This window comes from Pituophis catenifer, unplaced genomic scaffold (genome assembly GCF_029215685.1).
Source record: "Pituophis catenifer annectens isolate HBS135680 unplaced genomic scaffold, rPitCat1.0.hap2 SCAF_1, whole genome shotgun sequence".
In the NCBI taxonomy this organism is placed as follows: domain Eukaryota; kingdom Metazoa; phylum Chordata; class Lepidosauria; order Squamata; family Colubridae; genus Pituophis; species Pituophis catenifer.
In genome coordinates this window covers 127,076,994-127,092,406 of record NW_027256881.1, presented here as the reverse complement: position 1 = coordinate 127,092,406, position 15,413 = coordinate 127,076,994, and the positions used below count along the sequence as shown (strand labels likewise).

The 15,413-nt window shown below is 33.3% G+C and overlaps 1 protein-coding gene across 1 annotated transcript in view; it reads right to left on the bottom strand.

Annotated features, from left to right (window-relative positions):
- CSMD1 (CUB and Sushi multiple domains 1) overlaps positions 1–15,413 on the bottom strand; it is a 1,157,523-nt gene that overhangs the window by 249,500 nt on the left and 892,610 nt on the right. The window contains exons 11-12 of the mRNA XM_070954938.1: positions 5,004–5,107; positions 4,670–4,782 (exon numbers count right to left, since the gene is read on the bottom strand). Coding sequence (XP_070811039.1) covers positions 4,670–4,782; positions 5,004–5,107 — 217 coding nt within the window. The remainder of the gene's footprint in view (positions 1–4,669; positions 4,783–5,003; positions 5,108–15,413) is intronic.

Here is a 15,413-nt window from a genome sequence, read left to right as displayed (position 1 = left end):
TTAATTTTAGTAAGACTATGTTGAATCTACTTTGCTATTACATTATTATACTTCACAAAGATTTGCTGGACAAGGCTACATATAGCCATAGTACAATGAGAATGTTTCTCAGGGTGGGGCATTGATCATGAACACTTTAATTTTTATTTCTCCCAACAATTCATTAATAGGATTTTTAAAAAATGCATTGATTAAATACATTAAACTGTGGTCTGATCTAAAAATCTCTAAATCTTCCTTCTTATTACCGTAGTTCATTTTTCAGATCAATATTATTTTTAAAAAATAACCATATTGAAATTAATACTTCTTGGTTATAATAGGCTAAAATAGGCAGAAAATAACCTTTTAATTACCAAATAAATGTCCATATCAATTTTCTGACTTTTCCTTCATTGTACAATTTAGCAGTACATCATTTATCACATAATATTATTGTTCTGATTTTTTTCCAGAGCTTCTAGAAATAGAGCTTAAAATCTTAACATATTTTTTTCTAGATAAGAAGAAATTGCTTTCTGATAATTCTTATTATAATCTGGGAAATTGATAGTGCTAAATAAAATAAAACTCATTCTGATGTCAAAGATGAATTTGTGTGCAAATGTTGCAAGCATGAGCCATCTTACGCAAAGCATATGTTCAATGTGCCTCTAAAAATAGCCTAATTTTTTGTGATCCAGCAGCACAGCACGAAGGAAATCTACTTTAATTTACTCCCTGCTGCTACTTAAATAGCTATGGCAAATTATACAAAATATGATTTACAGAAATACATTTTATCATCAGGTGCCATAGAATTAGAATTTGACAGTTCAAAAAGACTTCTATTGACAAAAGAGCCTGAAATTCTATCGCTTAATATATTTTTGCTTCTTCTCAGATGCAAATATTGTATTACAGTTTATGGAAAGCTCATTTGTGCATACTGGGAGAAGAAGAAGCTTTTCCACTCCTCCTCTGATAATTTATGAAATGTTAATATGGCGTATGGCTTCATAATCCCAGGCTTTATATAATTATGTCTACTTCTTTATCTTTTACATCAGCAACCAGATAAAGGATGTATAGCAGACATCTCTCTCTCCCCCACTTCTCTCTCTCTCCCACCCTTCCTCCCTGTCTCTCTCTCTGTCTCTCTTCCTCCCTCCCTCCCTCCCTCCCTCTCTTTCTCTCTCTCTCACACACACAGACAGGCAGACAGACAACAGTTTCCCAACTATTATCAAAGCTGATAATACTGATTAAAAATACTGTTTCAAAACAAAACAAAATAAAACAGGAAAAACCATATACATGAATTGCTGAATTCAGCTTTAAACCTGGTGGCTCCAAAAAAAAAAAAAACCAAGCCAATATAAGGCTTATATGCTTAAAAAATATTATTATTTTTTTATCAAGTGATTCCATACCCAGAAAAGTGTTATCCGAATAATACAGTCAATAGAACAGTTTTCATTAATAACCCACAGAAATGACTATAGTCTGAAGCATTGGAGTCTCTTTTCATGAAGAGTTTCTATATGATTGCAGAATGTATTTAGTGTGATATAATTCACTTTCTAAAGATGGAAACAAAATATTTCATACTTTCTAAGTTTACCTTTTCAGTTAGTTCATTTCATAACCTTGACTCAAATAATCATATTTCCTGGATTAGAATTCTGTCGTGTTTTGAACAGAAATTCCAGCGAAACATCTGAGTGGAATTGTCAATCATAGTTTTTCTTTCTTTCTTTCTTTCTTTTTTTTTTTGACAAAATGAATAAAATATTTATTTTTAGTTCTTTTTTGTAACCTAGAAGTAGGAAATTGTAACTGGGAGAGAATGATGGTGAGGTTGCTGTTGTTATTGTTGTTGTTTTAATTAGATAAATGTATTGTTGCATTTAGCATGCAGTTACTTCATTGGGAGAAGGCAGTGGCAAACCATTTCTACAACACTGTCAAGAAAAAGAAATAGATGCAATCACCAACAGTTGAGTTTAACTCAAGGGCATCTTTATCTATACCTACACAGATAGATTTTATCAGCTGAGGGCAATAATTACTGGGAATGCATTAAGTATGGAGAGGGAATTTAACTCTTTCTGCTGTCCTGTCAAGTTTCAAATTGGCCCTTTGAAACTGCTGTTTGCACTGAAAAAAATATCTCATAGGCTAGATGCCCTTTGAAAGCTTTTCTGTTTATAGAATTGCGTTCATTATGAATTCTTCAGAATGACGCACCCATAGATTTATCTTATATGTCCATTTAAAATAAATATATAGGTTTTATTAAATGATCCAATATTTGACTTAATGGAATGAAGCCTGCTGGAATCATCTTCTCTTAGAGTTGAATATTCAGTTCCTTCCCAGATTACCAAGATATGAAAACAAAAATGGAGAAGGAGAAGGAAGAGTAGGTTTGGACAGAATAGCTCAAAAAATACATTTTGCTTTTGAAACCACAGAAAATGAATACAGTTATTACAAATTTCTCTAACTGCCTGAACCAATCCATTTATATGGGAAAGAAAGCATCTTTGTTGCTATGATAATCCTGCATGGAAGAAAAAGAAAAAAAACCCACTGTATAACCTTCTAATAACTTATAGCTAACAATTGTCCATAGTAAAGCACATGTGTTTAATATCAGTGAGTACAAGACTAATATTTAAAATACTGAAAGTTTTTCTCCTTTCCTTCTCATCTAGGCCGTAGCCCTCAGAGACTGTAAAACCTTTCCATTGGCCAATTAGTCATAATCCTGTATTGAAATAAATGCCCCACCTCAACCTATTTGTTTTAGATAGCTATTCACTAATTTCCAATGAAAAAGGACAAAAATGGTTGGGTTACAATTATAGTCTTGGATGAAATACTCCGGGTGTCAGGCCTGGATGTGGAACCAAATCTCCTACTTGATCTTTTAATGGCTTTTGAAAGCATCAGCAATGGTATCTTTCTTCAAAGAAAGGGGGGGGGGGGTGTCCTACTTTGCAGCGATAGCCCCCTTTTCTGAAGATTGCATCTAGTTGGTGGTAGTGGGAGGGCCAATTCATAGGGAACTTATGAGGTGCCATAGTCCTTGCTCCTGTTGCTCCTGATGCTTTATTGACATGAAACCACTGGGAGAAGTCATCTGTAGGCACAGAATGAGGTATTATCACTGTGCTGTTGATACCCAGCTATATATCTAAGCTGGGCAGAAATGCTGACCCAATGAATAGAAGCTATTAGGGTCTGGGTGAAGAGAAACACTCTCAGATTGAATTGTAGCAGGATAGAATGTTATGGATTTAGTAAGCAAAATATAGTATATTCTGGATATTTGCTAAAGCTACAGTTCCTTATATGATTTACGATATGGACACAGACTCAGAGCTCCTTGTGAAGATGTGGCCAAGAAGGTCTTTATATAATGAAAACAGGGATTCCAATTTGGGCCAATTTAGGAACATAGAGTTTGCTCTCAGTCACTCATGCCCTTGTCACCTCACTGGAAGACTATTGTAATTGACTTTACATGGCCAATGACTGTTCACTTAACTTTACTGGTATGGAACTGAACTGAATGCCAGTCAGCTTCTTGGTGCAATTCGAGAGAACTGTCTACATTTAAGCTCCATGTGGCTTTAGCCCCTGGATATCTTCAAAACTGCCCTTTCCAACTTGTATCTGACCAACTGGGATGATAGAATAGCAAGAGTTTAGTGATGGTTTCAAATCTGAAGGAATGCCATTTATAAGGATCCCAAGCAAAAGCTTCTCAGTGATGTCTCCCATAACCTCATCCCTAGACTACTATCAAGCTATAAAAGATACTGAATAGTATTATTCATTAATAATAATAATAATAATACTATTATTATAATAATAGTATTATTCATTAATACTATTGCTTTTTTTTCACAGTGTCCCCTTTAAAATCATTTTTAATTGAAAGCAGCTTGGAGTCTTCAGAAATGAGCGGCACTGAAGTTGAAGCAAAAAATAATGTAGAAGCAAACCATTCTGTTTGCTGCATAATTAGTTTATACCAAGTTTTCCCCCAAAAAAGACATCCCTTGATAATAAAGCCAATCGGGCTTTTGCGCGCATGGCAATAAGGCCAAGCGCTTATTTCAGGGTTCAAAAAAATATAAGATAGGGTCTTCTTTTCGGGGAAACACAGTAATATTATATATATATATATATATATATATATATATATATATATATATATATATATATATATATATATATATATATATATATATATATATGTAGGTCTTTGGTTATGCGGGTCTTCTCCCACGTAAAATTGGAAGTGTCTTGGTGACGTTTCGACGAAGTCTCATTCGTCATCTTCAGGCTGGTGTTCTCGGCTTCATGCTTCCAGGAGCATAGCATTGCTCCTGGAAGCACGAAGCCGAGAACACCAGCCTGAAGATGACGAATGAGACTTCGTCGAAACGTCACCAAGACACTTCCAATTTTACGGGGGAGAAGACCCGAATAACCAAAGAGCTACATACAAACACCCGCGAAAACCTGAGGAAATATATGTATGTATGTATGTATGTATGTATGTATGTATGTATGTATATATAAGTTTCCTGAACATTTGGCAGCATGGCTTCTGATGTATTAGTTTTATGTCTCTTCTCAAAACAATTTCACATTAATTCAATCTGAAACATACCTTGATAAACAGCTTTGAATCCTAGTGAGCCAATGCTGTCATCTGATTGTAGATGGAGCCACATCTGGTTGCTCATGCTTACAATAAGATCAGGAACACTGGAGCCTGTCAGACTGCAAAAAAACAAAAAAACAAATAAACAATAGAGTTGAAAGTTAGAAAAGTATTGGGGTATTTGTAATTTTGCAAAGATTCTATTCAATCTACAGAAATGTTCTAACTCACTGGGTGAGTCCCACTAATACAATTGGGACAAAAATCATTGGCTATGTAGTCTAAGGAATTGGAAAAAGAAGCAAAATAGAATTTCCAATGAATAATGTAATGCACTTACACATATAAAACTGTTCTTGTATCTCCCACTTTGCCAGCATCTCCTACTGTAAGAGTGTCATATCCTCTTTCCAGCTCAAATTCTTCAAAAGCAAGCTTTATGACCTATTAGAATCAGAAAAGTATACTTCAGTCAATTCAATGCTTCTCTAAAACAGTGAGTGTCTCTAAAAAGGAATTGGGTTGAATTAAACACTATAATGAAAGAAAGAAAGAAAGAAAGAAAGAAAGAAAATTATGGCACATAACCTTCTGCCTTCTTTGTTCTTACTCACTTCTTTCTTTGTGTCTTTTTCTTTTGTGCAGAAATCACCATAAAGAAATAAGAAATTCTGGCATGTAAAATAATGGGAAGTCACATAGAATAGTACACTTTACCTGTCCCTCAAAGCCAAACAACTTCAATGGCATACTTTAGATTTAGAAAAATGGTTGGATCAATAGCTCATTGTTTCAGATGTTGAGCTCAGCAAATTCTAATAGTTGTGGATACTCCATAAAGGTATATGACTGTTTTGTGATTGATTATGTGCCATCAAGCTCTTTTCACCTCCTTGTGACCACATATTTTTTTTCCATGAACATGTTTTCCCTAACTTGTGGTTTCAAGTCTTGTAACTGTACATTCATTGTTACTGTAACTGAGTCTATCCTCCTTGTACTTGGTCAATCTTTCACTATTTCCTTCCACTATTCCCAGCATTAGAGCATTAAAGTTGGGTCTTCACATAATGTGTCCAACATAAGAAAATTTGAGCCTGGTCATCTGGGCCTTGATTGAGAGTCTGTTCTGCTTCTGGGTCCAATTCAAGGTGTTGGTTTTAACTTTTAAAGCCCTTCATGGCATAGCATCTGAAGACCATCTCTCTCCAATTACATCATATATATTACCAAGAAAACTGTAGGGACTTATCCAGACAGTTGCCAGGAGTCAAGGCTGACTCAAAAGCACATACACACACAATAAATAAACATCAAGCTATCTTTTGTTTTGTTAGCTGAGCTAATTGGGTGTGTGCTTACTCTAATCTGGATATAAAGGATAAACTGAAAGTGTGCAGTGTGCAAATTTAATTGGTAATTTTTCTATAATTTTCAATTAAAGAAACAATCAAGTAGCACAGTGAAAAAAATTGGACTAAAAATAAATATTAAAATTATCAAACTAAGGATGGAAGGTATCAAAAGCAGCTTTAGAATTGACAATCAAGACACAATAAGGTAGATAATTTCTGTCTTTTAGGATCAACAGTAAATAAACAAACAGTCAACAAATATGACCTGTCTATCAATTGGTAAACCAATCTTGATGCTGTGATATGTCTAAGACTATAAGAATCAGACCAGTGCAAGCCGTGGTATTATTTGTGTTACTCTATGGAAGTGAAAGTTGGACTTTGAAGAAGCAGTACAAGAAAAGTGCTTTTGAACTTTGGTGTTGGAGAAGATTTCTAAGAACATCATGAACAACCAAGACAATAAGCAAATGGATCATTGAACAAATCAACCCAGAGTTCTCATTTGAAGCACAAATGACTAGGCTCAAATTTTTGCATACCTGACACATAATGTGAAGACCAAACTCTATAGAGAAAGTTCTAATGATGGGAAATTGGCTTTCAGATTCCCACACAAATCATCCAGCAGCCAAAAAAGCTACAGTAATACAATCCTTGGATGTATAAACAGAGGCATGAAATCAAAATCACGTGAAGTAGTAGTAGTACTTCTTTATAAATCTTTAGTAAGACCACACTTAGAATATTGCATCCAGTTTTGGTCACCACATTACAAAAAAGATGTTGAGACTTTGGGAAAAGTGCAAAGAAGAGCAACTAAGATGATTAAAGGCCTGGAGACAAAAACATATAAAGAACAGTTGCAGGAATTGGGTATGGCTAGTCTAGAGAAAAGAAGGATTAGGGTTGGCATGATAGCAGTATTTCAGTATTTGAGAGACTGCCACAAAGAGGGGATCAATTTATTTCACAAGCACCAAAAGGCAATATTGATTATATTATATTATATTATATTATATTATATTATATTATATTATATTATATTATATTATATTATATTATATTATATTATATTATATTATATTATTATACTATACTATACTATACTATACTATACTATACTATACTATACTATACTATACTATACTATACTATACTATACTATACTATACTATACTATTTATTTTATTTTAATTAGGTTTATATGCCGCCCTATCTCCATAGGACTCAGGGTGGCTCACAACAATTAAGATATACAATCTCAATCCAAGTAAGAAACATGTTAAAATACATATTAAACGCATATTAAAATACATTAATATACTATACTATACTATACTATACTACTATACTATATTATTATCCACCTTGAGTCACCATGAGCAAGTAGGCGGCAATATAAATTTTCTAAAATAAAAAAATAAGTAAGGAGAAACTTCCTAACAGTGAGAACAATTTACCAGTGGAACAGCTGGCCTTCAGAAGTTTTAGGTGCTTCATCACTGGAGGTTTTTAAGAAAAGACTGGATAGTCCCTTATCTGAAATGGTACAGGATTCCTCCTTGTTCAGAAGGTTAGACTAGAAGACCTCCAAGGTCCCTGTCAGCTCTATTCTGCTTCATCCTACTTAGTCAGGTCCCTAACATTTCATTTATTAACTCACCTCTTTCCATCTGTTTAAATGTTTATATGCTTTCTACATTTAACAATCAACTATTTGTAAAGAAGTACATTTTAAAGCAGAATAAAATTGCAGAAAATGTACAATGTAATATTTAATCTTATCACAAAGCAGCAACAGTTAATAAGGATGTTTTGAATGTTTATAACTTTAGAGTTTCATGTTATTGGATAAAGAAGTTTTTGCCATATTAAAACAAAATGGATTAAAACAGTTACCATACTACAGTACTAGCAGTACTAGCATATATATTAAGAAAAGAAAGCTTTAAAATGTTTCCAAATTCAGAATGTAACTACTATTGTATAAATTGAATAACCTAAAATATGTCACATTAAAAATTAATAGCAAATCAACTGACACATTGACACAGGTAGAAGCTGTTTCCTGACTACTGTATTTTAAATGCCTCTGAAAAGAGACATTATATTTATCTAATTGCCTGTGTATTCTTTGCAAAATAGTTCCCCTCCATTCAGTTTCCTGTCATTCCATATATAGTATTGTGCAGTGTTGATCTTATGAACTACCATAGATGTCACAAGATGCTGGTGCTAAATTTTAAGAATATAAACAATGATTTGTGATTTCATTCAAAGTGAATGGCAATTGGCAACTTCCTTTTTCGTTTTTTTTCCTTTTCTTATACTCTCTGAATAATTGTTAACCTAGGGAAATAAATGCTTGTATGTCATAAGTTCATACTTTATAATGCTGAACAGATTTGCACATACATACTGTATAACTAGAGATAAATGAGAATGTGCACCCGGATAAATCACAGCTGTGATGGTACAGACTGGCAGACTCTAGTAGGACTAGTATTCTGTTCCAACAATGACTTTATAGATAATATTTTGCCATATTTATACATATAAATAAACACAGAACATACTATTTCCATAAATATATCTAAATATTTTAGAGTTATACAGAGTATTTTTATACAAAATGATTCATAGTCATTTGGACATTTTCTTCATATTTGGAAATTAAGAGTGTATTAAAAGTTGAAGAATATGTAAATCTGAAATATATATTAACTGAAGATTTAACTTCTGTTTCTGGCATAACTTCCATTGGAAAATGTAATAGGCAATACTTTGAAATATTTTCTTGTGTAGAATTTGCTTCCCAAGCTTTCCATTGCAATAAACTAAAATTATACCTGCATGAATTAATTTTTAAAGAAAACTTGCTTTGTTGCATCAATAAAGCAATCAGACAACAACCTATTTGAAACTTGTCCTCAGAATTAAATAAAGCATCTTTCGTGTCAGATCAACAACAAGATACCACCGTGAGTAATTTTGCAGCTCTTAATGCAAAACATAGTGCACCCCATGTTATTCCTAGTCAGTAATAATTAAAAATAATATTTAGGATATGAATTGCTATATGAATTTACCACAGGTTGAAAATAATTCTAAATTCTAAATCAAGGTGACTTCCAATATCATTGCATAAACAACTGTCCAAATCATGATATCAGTTGCTATCATCATAACAGTTGAGCTGGAAATTTATGAGGAGCCAAGACAGCAAAATGTGATCTTTTCCAGCTTATGTTGAAATAAAAGAAGAATATTTTATTTACAGTAGTTTTATTATATTTGTAAGCCAATTGAGTTTGGTAAGCCAATAAGATTTGTATTATGAATGATATGTATAACAACACTTAACAGCAGCTTCATTTTCCTTCAGGATGTATGTACAGTATGTAAACAATCAGTTTGATGTAATGGAGATACCAGTTTAAATACTAGGAAACCATGAGTTCTATCCCGTGGTGGGTTGCTCCCGGTTCTGTCCAGTTCTTGTGAACCGGTAGTAAAAGTGGCGGTAGGCTCCGCCCACCCACCCGGACATCATAATGGACGATCTGTGCATGCACGCTCCTGTTGCAAACCGGTAGTAAAGGTAAGTAGAACCCATCCCTGGTTCTATCTAGTTCCACCTTAGGCATGAAACCAGCTTGGTGACTTTGAGCCAGTTGCTAGGTAATAGCAGCCAAGGACAAAATACCTCCAGAAATCTTGTCAAGAAGACTCCAGTAACTTGTCCAATCAGTCACCAGGAGTCAAATTTTTGGGAGTTAAATTACCAGTGTATCTGGAGATGTAGGAGAAGGACTAGTAGAGGCTGGGAGCAGAGTTAAAAGAGGCATTAACCTAGAATCCCTACGTAGCCACAAGCAACTCTTATCTAACCCCAATGAGGTGTTAATTGTTATTTGAGAAGTACCAGCTTGGCCAATAGCCTGGAAAATGCCAGGATGGGGACAGTCAACAACTAATATTGACAGGTATATATTCAACTGAAAGTAAAACTAAGTCCCTACAGATCTGTAGATTTCTGAAAAAAGGCACATGCAAATATATTTAACATGGACATGTAAAAGTGTTAAAAGGCAGAAATATTTAATTAATAAAAAGAAATATAGTGTAATTATATACATATAATTTTCCTAAAATTCTGGAAAATATGTATATATGTTTAAAAAAATACAATATAATATTTTAAAGTTATAGAAGTGAGGGGTCCTGAGCTACAACTATTTAACCCTGAGCTACAAATATCTACCTTTATTAGTGATAGAAGTATACAGATAAAGCTTAAAAACAATGCAAAGCTGACTTGTTCCACTACATTTCTTGATTATATAAAAGGACTTCAAAAATCAAGTTCTGTACTATAATATGGTTGTTAACAGGAACAAAATTACTAACAAAGAAGAAACGTTATTTGACATTTTGAGAATATTTCTAAAGCAGTTAGATGAAAAAGAGGAAATAATGAAATGCGATTTTTTTAAAAAAAGAAAAAGTAAAATTAAATATAATACATCCCAAAGCTAAACAAGATATTGTCTAGATATTTCCAGTTCTTTGTCAATGCTGTAATGAATATGTTTTTAAGGGGAACTATGCAAATAGAAAGTGAAATTTAATTAAACAGCAAAAAGATTTTTATTTTTGTGAAGTTTGAACTACTGGTGCAATCCATAGTTGACTTAAGAATATATTTGTGGCTTCTGGGGATCATATATGAAAATGTTACACAGGCATAAAAGACACATCTATTTTTATGGCAGTGTTAAAAATGTAGGTATTAAAAGTAATTCACAAATCATATTCTTTTACACTGAAGTAAAGATATGCATGCATGAAGTGTATGTATGTATGTATGTATGTATGTATGTATGTATGTATGTATGTATGCATACAAAGTAGGGAATTAAGGAATTTGACTGGAAGCGTTGCGACATGACAGTCGGGGATTAGTGGCCTTTAATGAGCCCCGCAAAATCCCGGGCTGATGAACCGCTGCAGAGGGGTCTTTGGACCAGATCTGTCCTGTAGGGACAGAGAAGTAAGAGAGGCACCTCGGAAGACCAAGAGGAAAAGGCAAGTTCCTCAGAGATCAGAGGAAGCTCTCTCTGACTCTGCAGTGGGGGGGGAGGGGGGCATTATGACCCCAGTAAACTGGGGCAACTGGACCAAGCAATGTGCAGGAGAGAACTGAGCGAAATATTGATGCCGGATGAGTGATATTTAACTCATTGGCAGAAAGGGAAAAAAAGATTTTTAAAACAATTGTAAATCTCCTGGTGCTATAATAGTGGCTAATAGGTGTGGGAAAGGAGGGAAGAAGAAGATTAAGACGGAAGTGATAAAGCAACAGAACCCGTTAGAAATTTGTCTGTTTTGGATTTAAATACTTGGAGAACTTTAAAAAAAAATTAGAAGAACTAAGAACCCAAAAAGATTCTTTTTTTAATTTGGAAACTTTAAAGGGAGGAAGATTAAAAAAATCTTCAATATCAACTTAGAAAGAACAGGAGCTCTGGTGGCTCAGCAGATTAAAGCACTGTTATTAACATCCACTTACATCTGCTGCCTGCAATTACTGCAAGTTCAAATCTCACCAGGCTCAAGGTTGACTCAGCCTTCCATTCTTTCTAAGGTAGGTAAAATGAGGACCCAGATTATGGGGGCAATAAAATGACTTTGTATAAAATATACAAAAGTATGAAGGCTATTGCTTAACACATTGTAAGCCGCCCTGAGTCTCCGGAGAAGGGTGGCATATAAATCAAATTAAAAAAAAACTATATAAAAACTGATAATAAAGAAGAAGACAAAGACAAGGAGATTGATTGTGGAAAATTAAATGATTTAAATAGTAGTAATAATAAAAAGGAGAACTTTAAAAATTACATTGAGTTTAATAATGGAAGAAATAAAAAAAGGAGAAAGAAACAAAAAAAAGAAAAGAGGGTGGGATAGAAAGAATATAAAAAATTTAAATGATTACACTGGGATTATCAGTGAGAAAATTAAAAAAAGGAAAAAGGGATGGAAAGTAATGGGAAAGATACAGCAAAATAGAAGAGTTTATGATTTTAAAAAACAAAATGATTACATTGGGATTAACAGGGAAGATAAGAAAAAGGGAAAAGAGAGTTCAGGATTTTAAAATAAAAAAAAGAAGAAGGGGAAAGAAAAAGAAATGTAATAATTGGAATATTTTTAATTAATGAAGGGGATTGTAATAAATGAAATATTCTTAATTATATATTTGGAATTTAACTAAATAAGAACAGAAAGCTGAAATAATATTGGATTATGAATTAATTAGATATATTTAATTGGTTTTGATAAAAATGTTGAAGTGTATTATTTGGAACAATTGATAAAGAAAAACTATTTGAGATTGGAACAAGAGAATTTAAGAAAATAATTGGGAATTGTATTATGTTATATGAATTTAAATGTAGAAGTATTGGAGTAAGACTGATACTTAATTGATTTTTTTATTGAATATATTTAATAGTTGATAAAAGAATCATTGGTGATTAGAATAAGAGAATTTAAGGTAATAATTGGGGATGGTATTATGTTATGTGAATTTAAATTTAGGGGTTCAAATTTTAAGGAGGGAAAAGAAAAAATGAACTATATCAGGATGAGAAGTTAAGATGAAAGGTAATATTGGTTTCTTAAAATTAGAGAGAATAAATAATATGAGAAAAATTGAATATATAAAAATGGTGTTAAAGATGAACAAAAATCTGTATAAATCTAAAACCGGGCCAATATTCTGTTCAGAAAAGATGCATTGTATGTTTGTTTGTGTGTTTAAAAAAAACAAAAAACCTTTACTACAAAACAACAACAAAGAATGGAATTAAGCACAGTTTTATGCTGTAAAATGATACTCAAAATGAAAGAAGGCCAATGGATAATAAGAGCACAATAATACGTAAAATAATGACTGTGCTAAGAAAAGAGTATAATCAATGTGGTATGTGTTTATGGTGCTCCATAAAGGAAATGCTTGAGCTCCACTAACTTTCAAAGAAAGCAAATAGATGTGACTTTCCAGAAGTTTCTTTGACGTTACAGACATACAGTATGGCAAGGATTATTACAGTAAAATACTGTACAATGATCCTTTATTACAAAAATGTAAACAATGATCCTTTTTTTTACACAGCACTTTATTACAAGTGCTGTGTAAAACTTTACATTCAAAAATGCATATATGAAAACCCTTGATATATTGTATTTTGTTGTCACTGTCCTCCTCCTCCTCCTCCTCCTTTTTAAAAGAAAACCCTTCTGTTGGTTCTACTTGCTATTGTTATTACATTTAAAGGCAAAAAATAACAACAAAGAGATGTCCAGTCTATACAGACTGACAGTTGTACTTTTCTGGCTAATTGTCAACATTTGGGAAGGCTATGTGATTCCATTGCCATTTGTTAGTCTTTATTAGTATGCCTAATCTGGGTCTTGTAAACTAATAATACATGACATATTTTGACAGATATGATAGTTCACTGAAAATAAGATACAGGTGCACTTGTTATTCTCAATTTAGTTATGTGTGGATTCATGTAACTGCAGCTAATAAATAAATACATGCACTCAAACCCTTGTATTTTGTGGGATTCGGTTTAATGTTCCATTTGCACAAAAGTATGAAATTCAATACACTACCACCCACTTAATCTTCAGCTTTCTTATATGGTAAATGCATAGTGGAGAACGTGGTACATATTATCACAGAACAACTTTTAAATACCACAAAATGTAATTACACAAAGTTAGGGTTCATCAATCGAAATGAAAAAATTCATCAAGCAATTAATTGTAGTGCTGCAGTCTTAAAAGTCTTTGCTATCTTCTTCTGTATCCGGAATAATATATTTCACACACACGGTGGTAATAAATAAAGGAATGAGATGATAGATATAATATGGCAAGTAATAAAACTTTAGAAGACACCCCTTTAAAAAAAAAAAAAACTTAGATGAATGTTTTCCAGAGGGTTAAGCTGAACAAGAGATCAATAGAATACAAGAAAACTACAATGTCCACCCATTTTGTCAAAAAAGATTAACTGAATCATTAATGAAAGCAGAAATAACCAGATAAGTTCAAGGAATGGAATATAGCCTTTAAAAAAAACAAAACTGAAAAGAACATGCTTACTGAGCAAAAGGAAAGTTAAGTGATGGGCTACAAAAATATTTGGATGATTAATACAGTGACTGAGAGACATTATCAAAGATCTGAACAGAAAGAGAAAATGAAATATCAATGAATTGGAGTAAATTTGGGGCAAAAAAAATTGCCTGTAAATTGATTTCATTGCAGAATTTTGTTGTAACACAACTCTAAATTGAAGGACTAGAAGAAAGTCAGAATAGTTCCAAGGATGCTTTGTGTTTTTCTGGAGAAATGAGGAAATACCAATTACTTTTCCTGTAAAGGATGAAGCCTATATTGATTTTCCAAAAGCAAAAACATTCCAACTAAAAACAACATCAGGAAGAAAACTTTGCAAATATTCCAATAAAATGCTTTAAAAGGCTCTACCTTCTATGTGGTTAAATTAAGATTGGGTCTATGGGATGAAAAAAAAAAAGAAACAGTAGGATGGAACACTTCATTATTGGGGGGAAAAGTGCCTCCTAGGATATGTATGCCCACAGAAGAAAGCATGTTACTAATTTAACAACCACAGTGATTCACTGAACAAATGTGGCAAGAAAAGGCATAAAACAAGACAAAACTCACTTACCACATTTCTCACTTAGCAAACCTACATGGTATTGGACCTATTTATCTGGTGATTATCTCCTGCGGTTTCTATTCGATCAGTAACTGCATACTAGTACATTGTCCTTATCATCATCATCATCATCATCATCATCATCATCATCATCATCATCATCGTCATCTCCTATGCAGAGCGCATTGGGCAGCAAGTGTTTTCCAGGGGTTTCGATCATTCACAGCATCTTTGGCATCGTCCCAAAATCTTCCTTAAGTATTTGGCCCCAAGTTTTCCAAAACTGGCCTAGTTTTCTCTTTGGATACGTAAACTGAATTCACCAGGAAAGGCAAATTCTCTGTAATGGTGCCGCCCCACAATTAACAGTAATTGCTGCCTGCAATTACTGCAAGTTCGAATCTCACCAGGCTCAAGGTTGACTCAGCCTTCCATCCTTTCAAGGTGGGTAAAATAAGGACCTGGATTGTGGGGGCAATAAGCTGACTTTGTATAAAAAAGAACACTGCTTGGGGGGGCCGAAAGCCCTACTAAGCAGGTATATACAAAAGTATGAAGGCTATTGCTTAACGCATTGTAAGCCGCCCTGAGTCTCCGGAAAAGGACGGCATATAAATTTAACCAATAA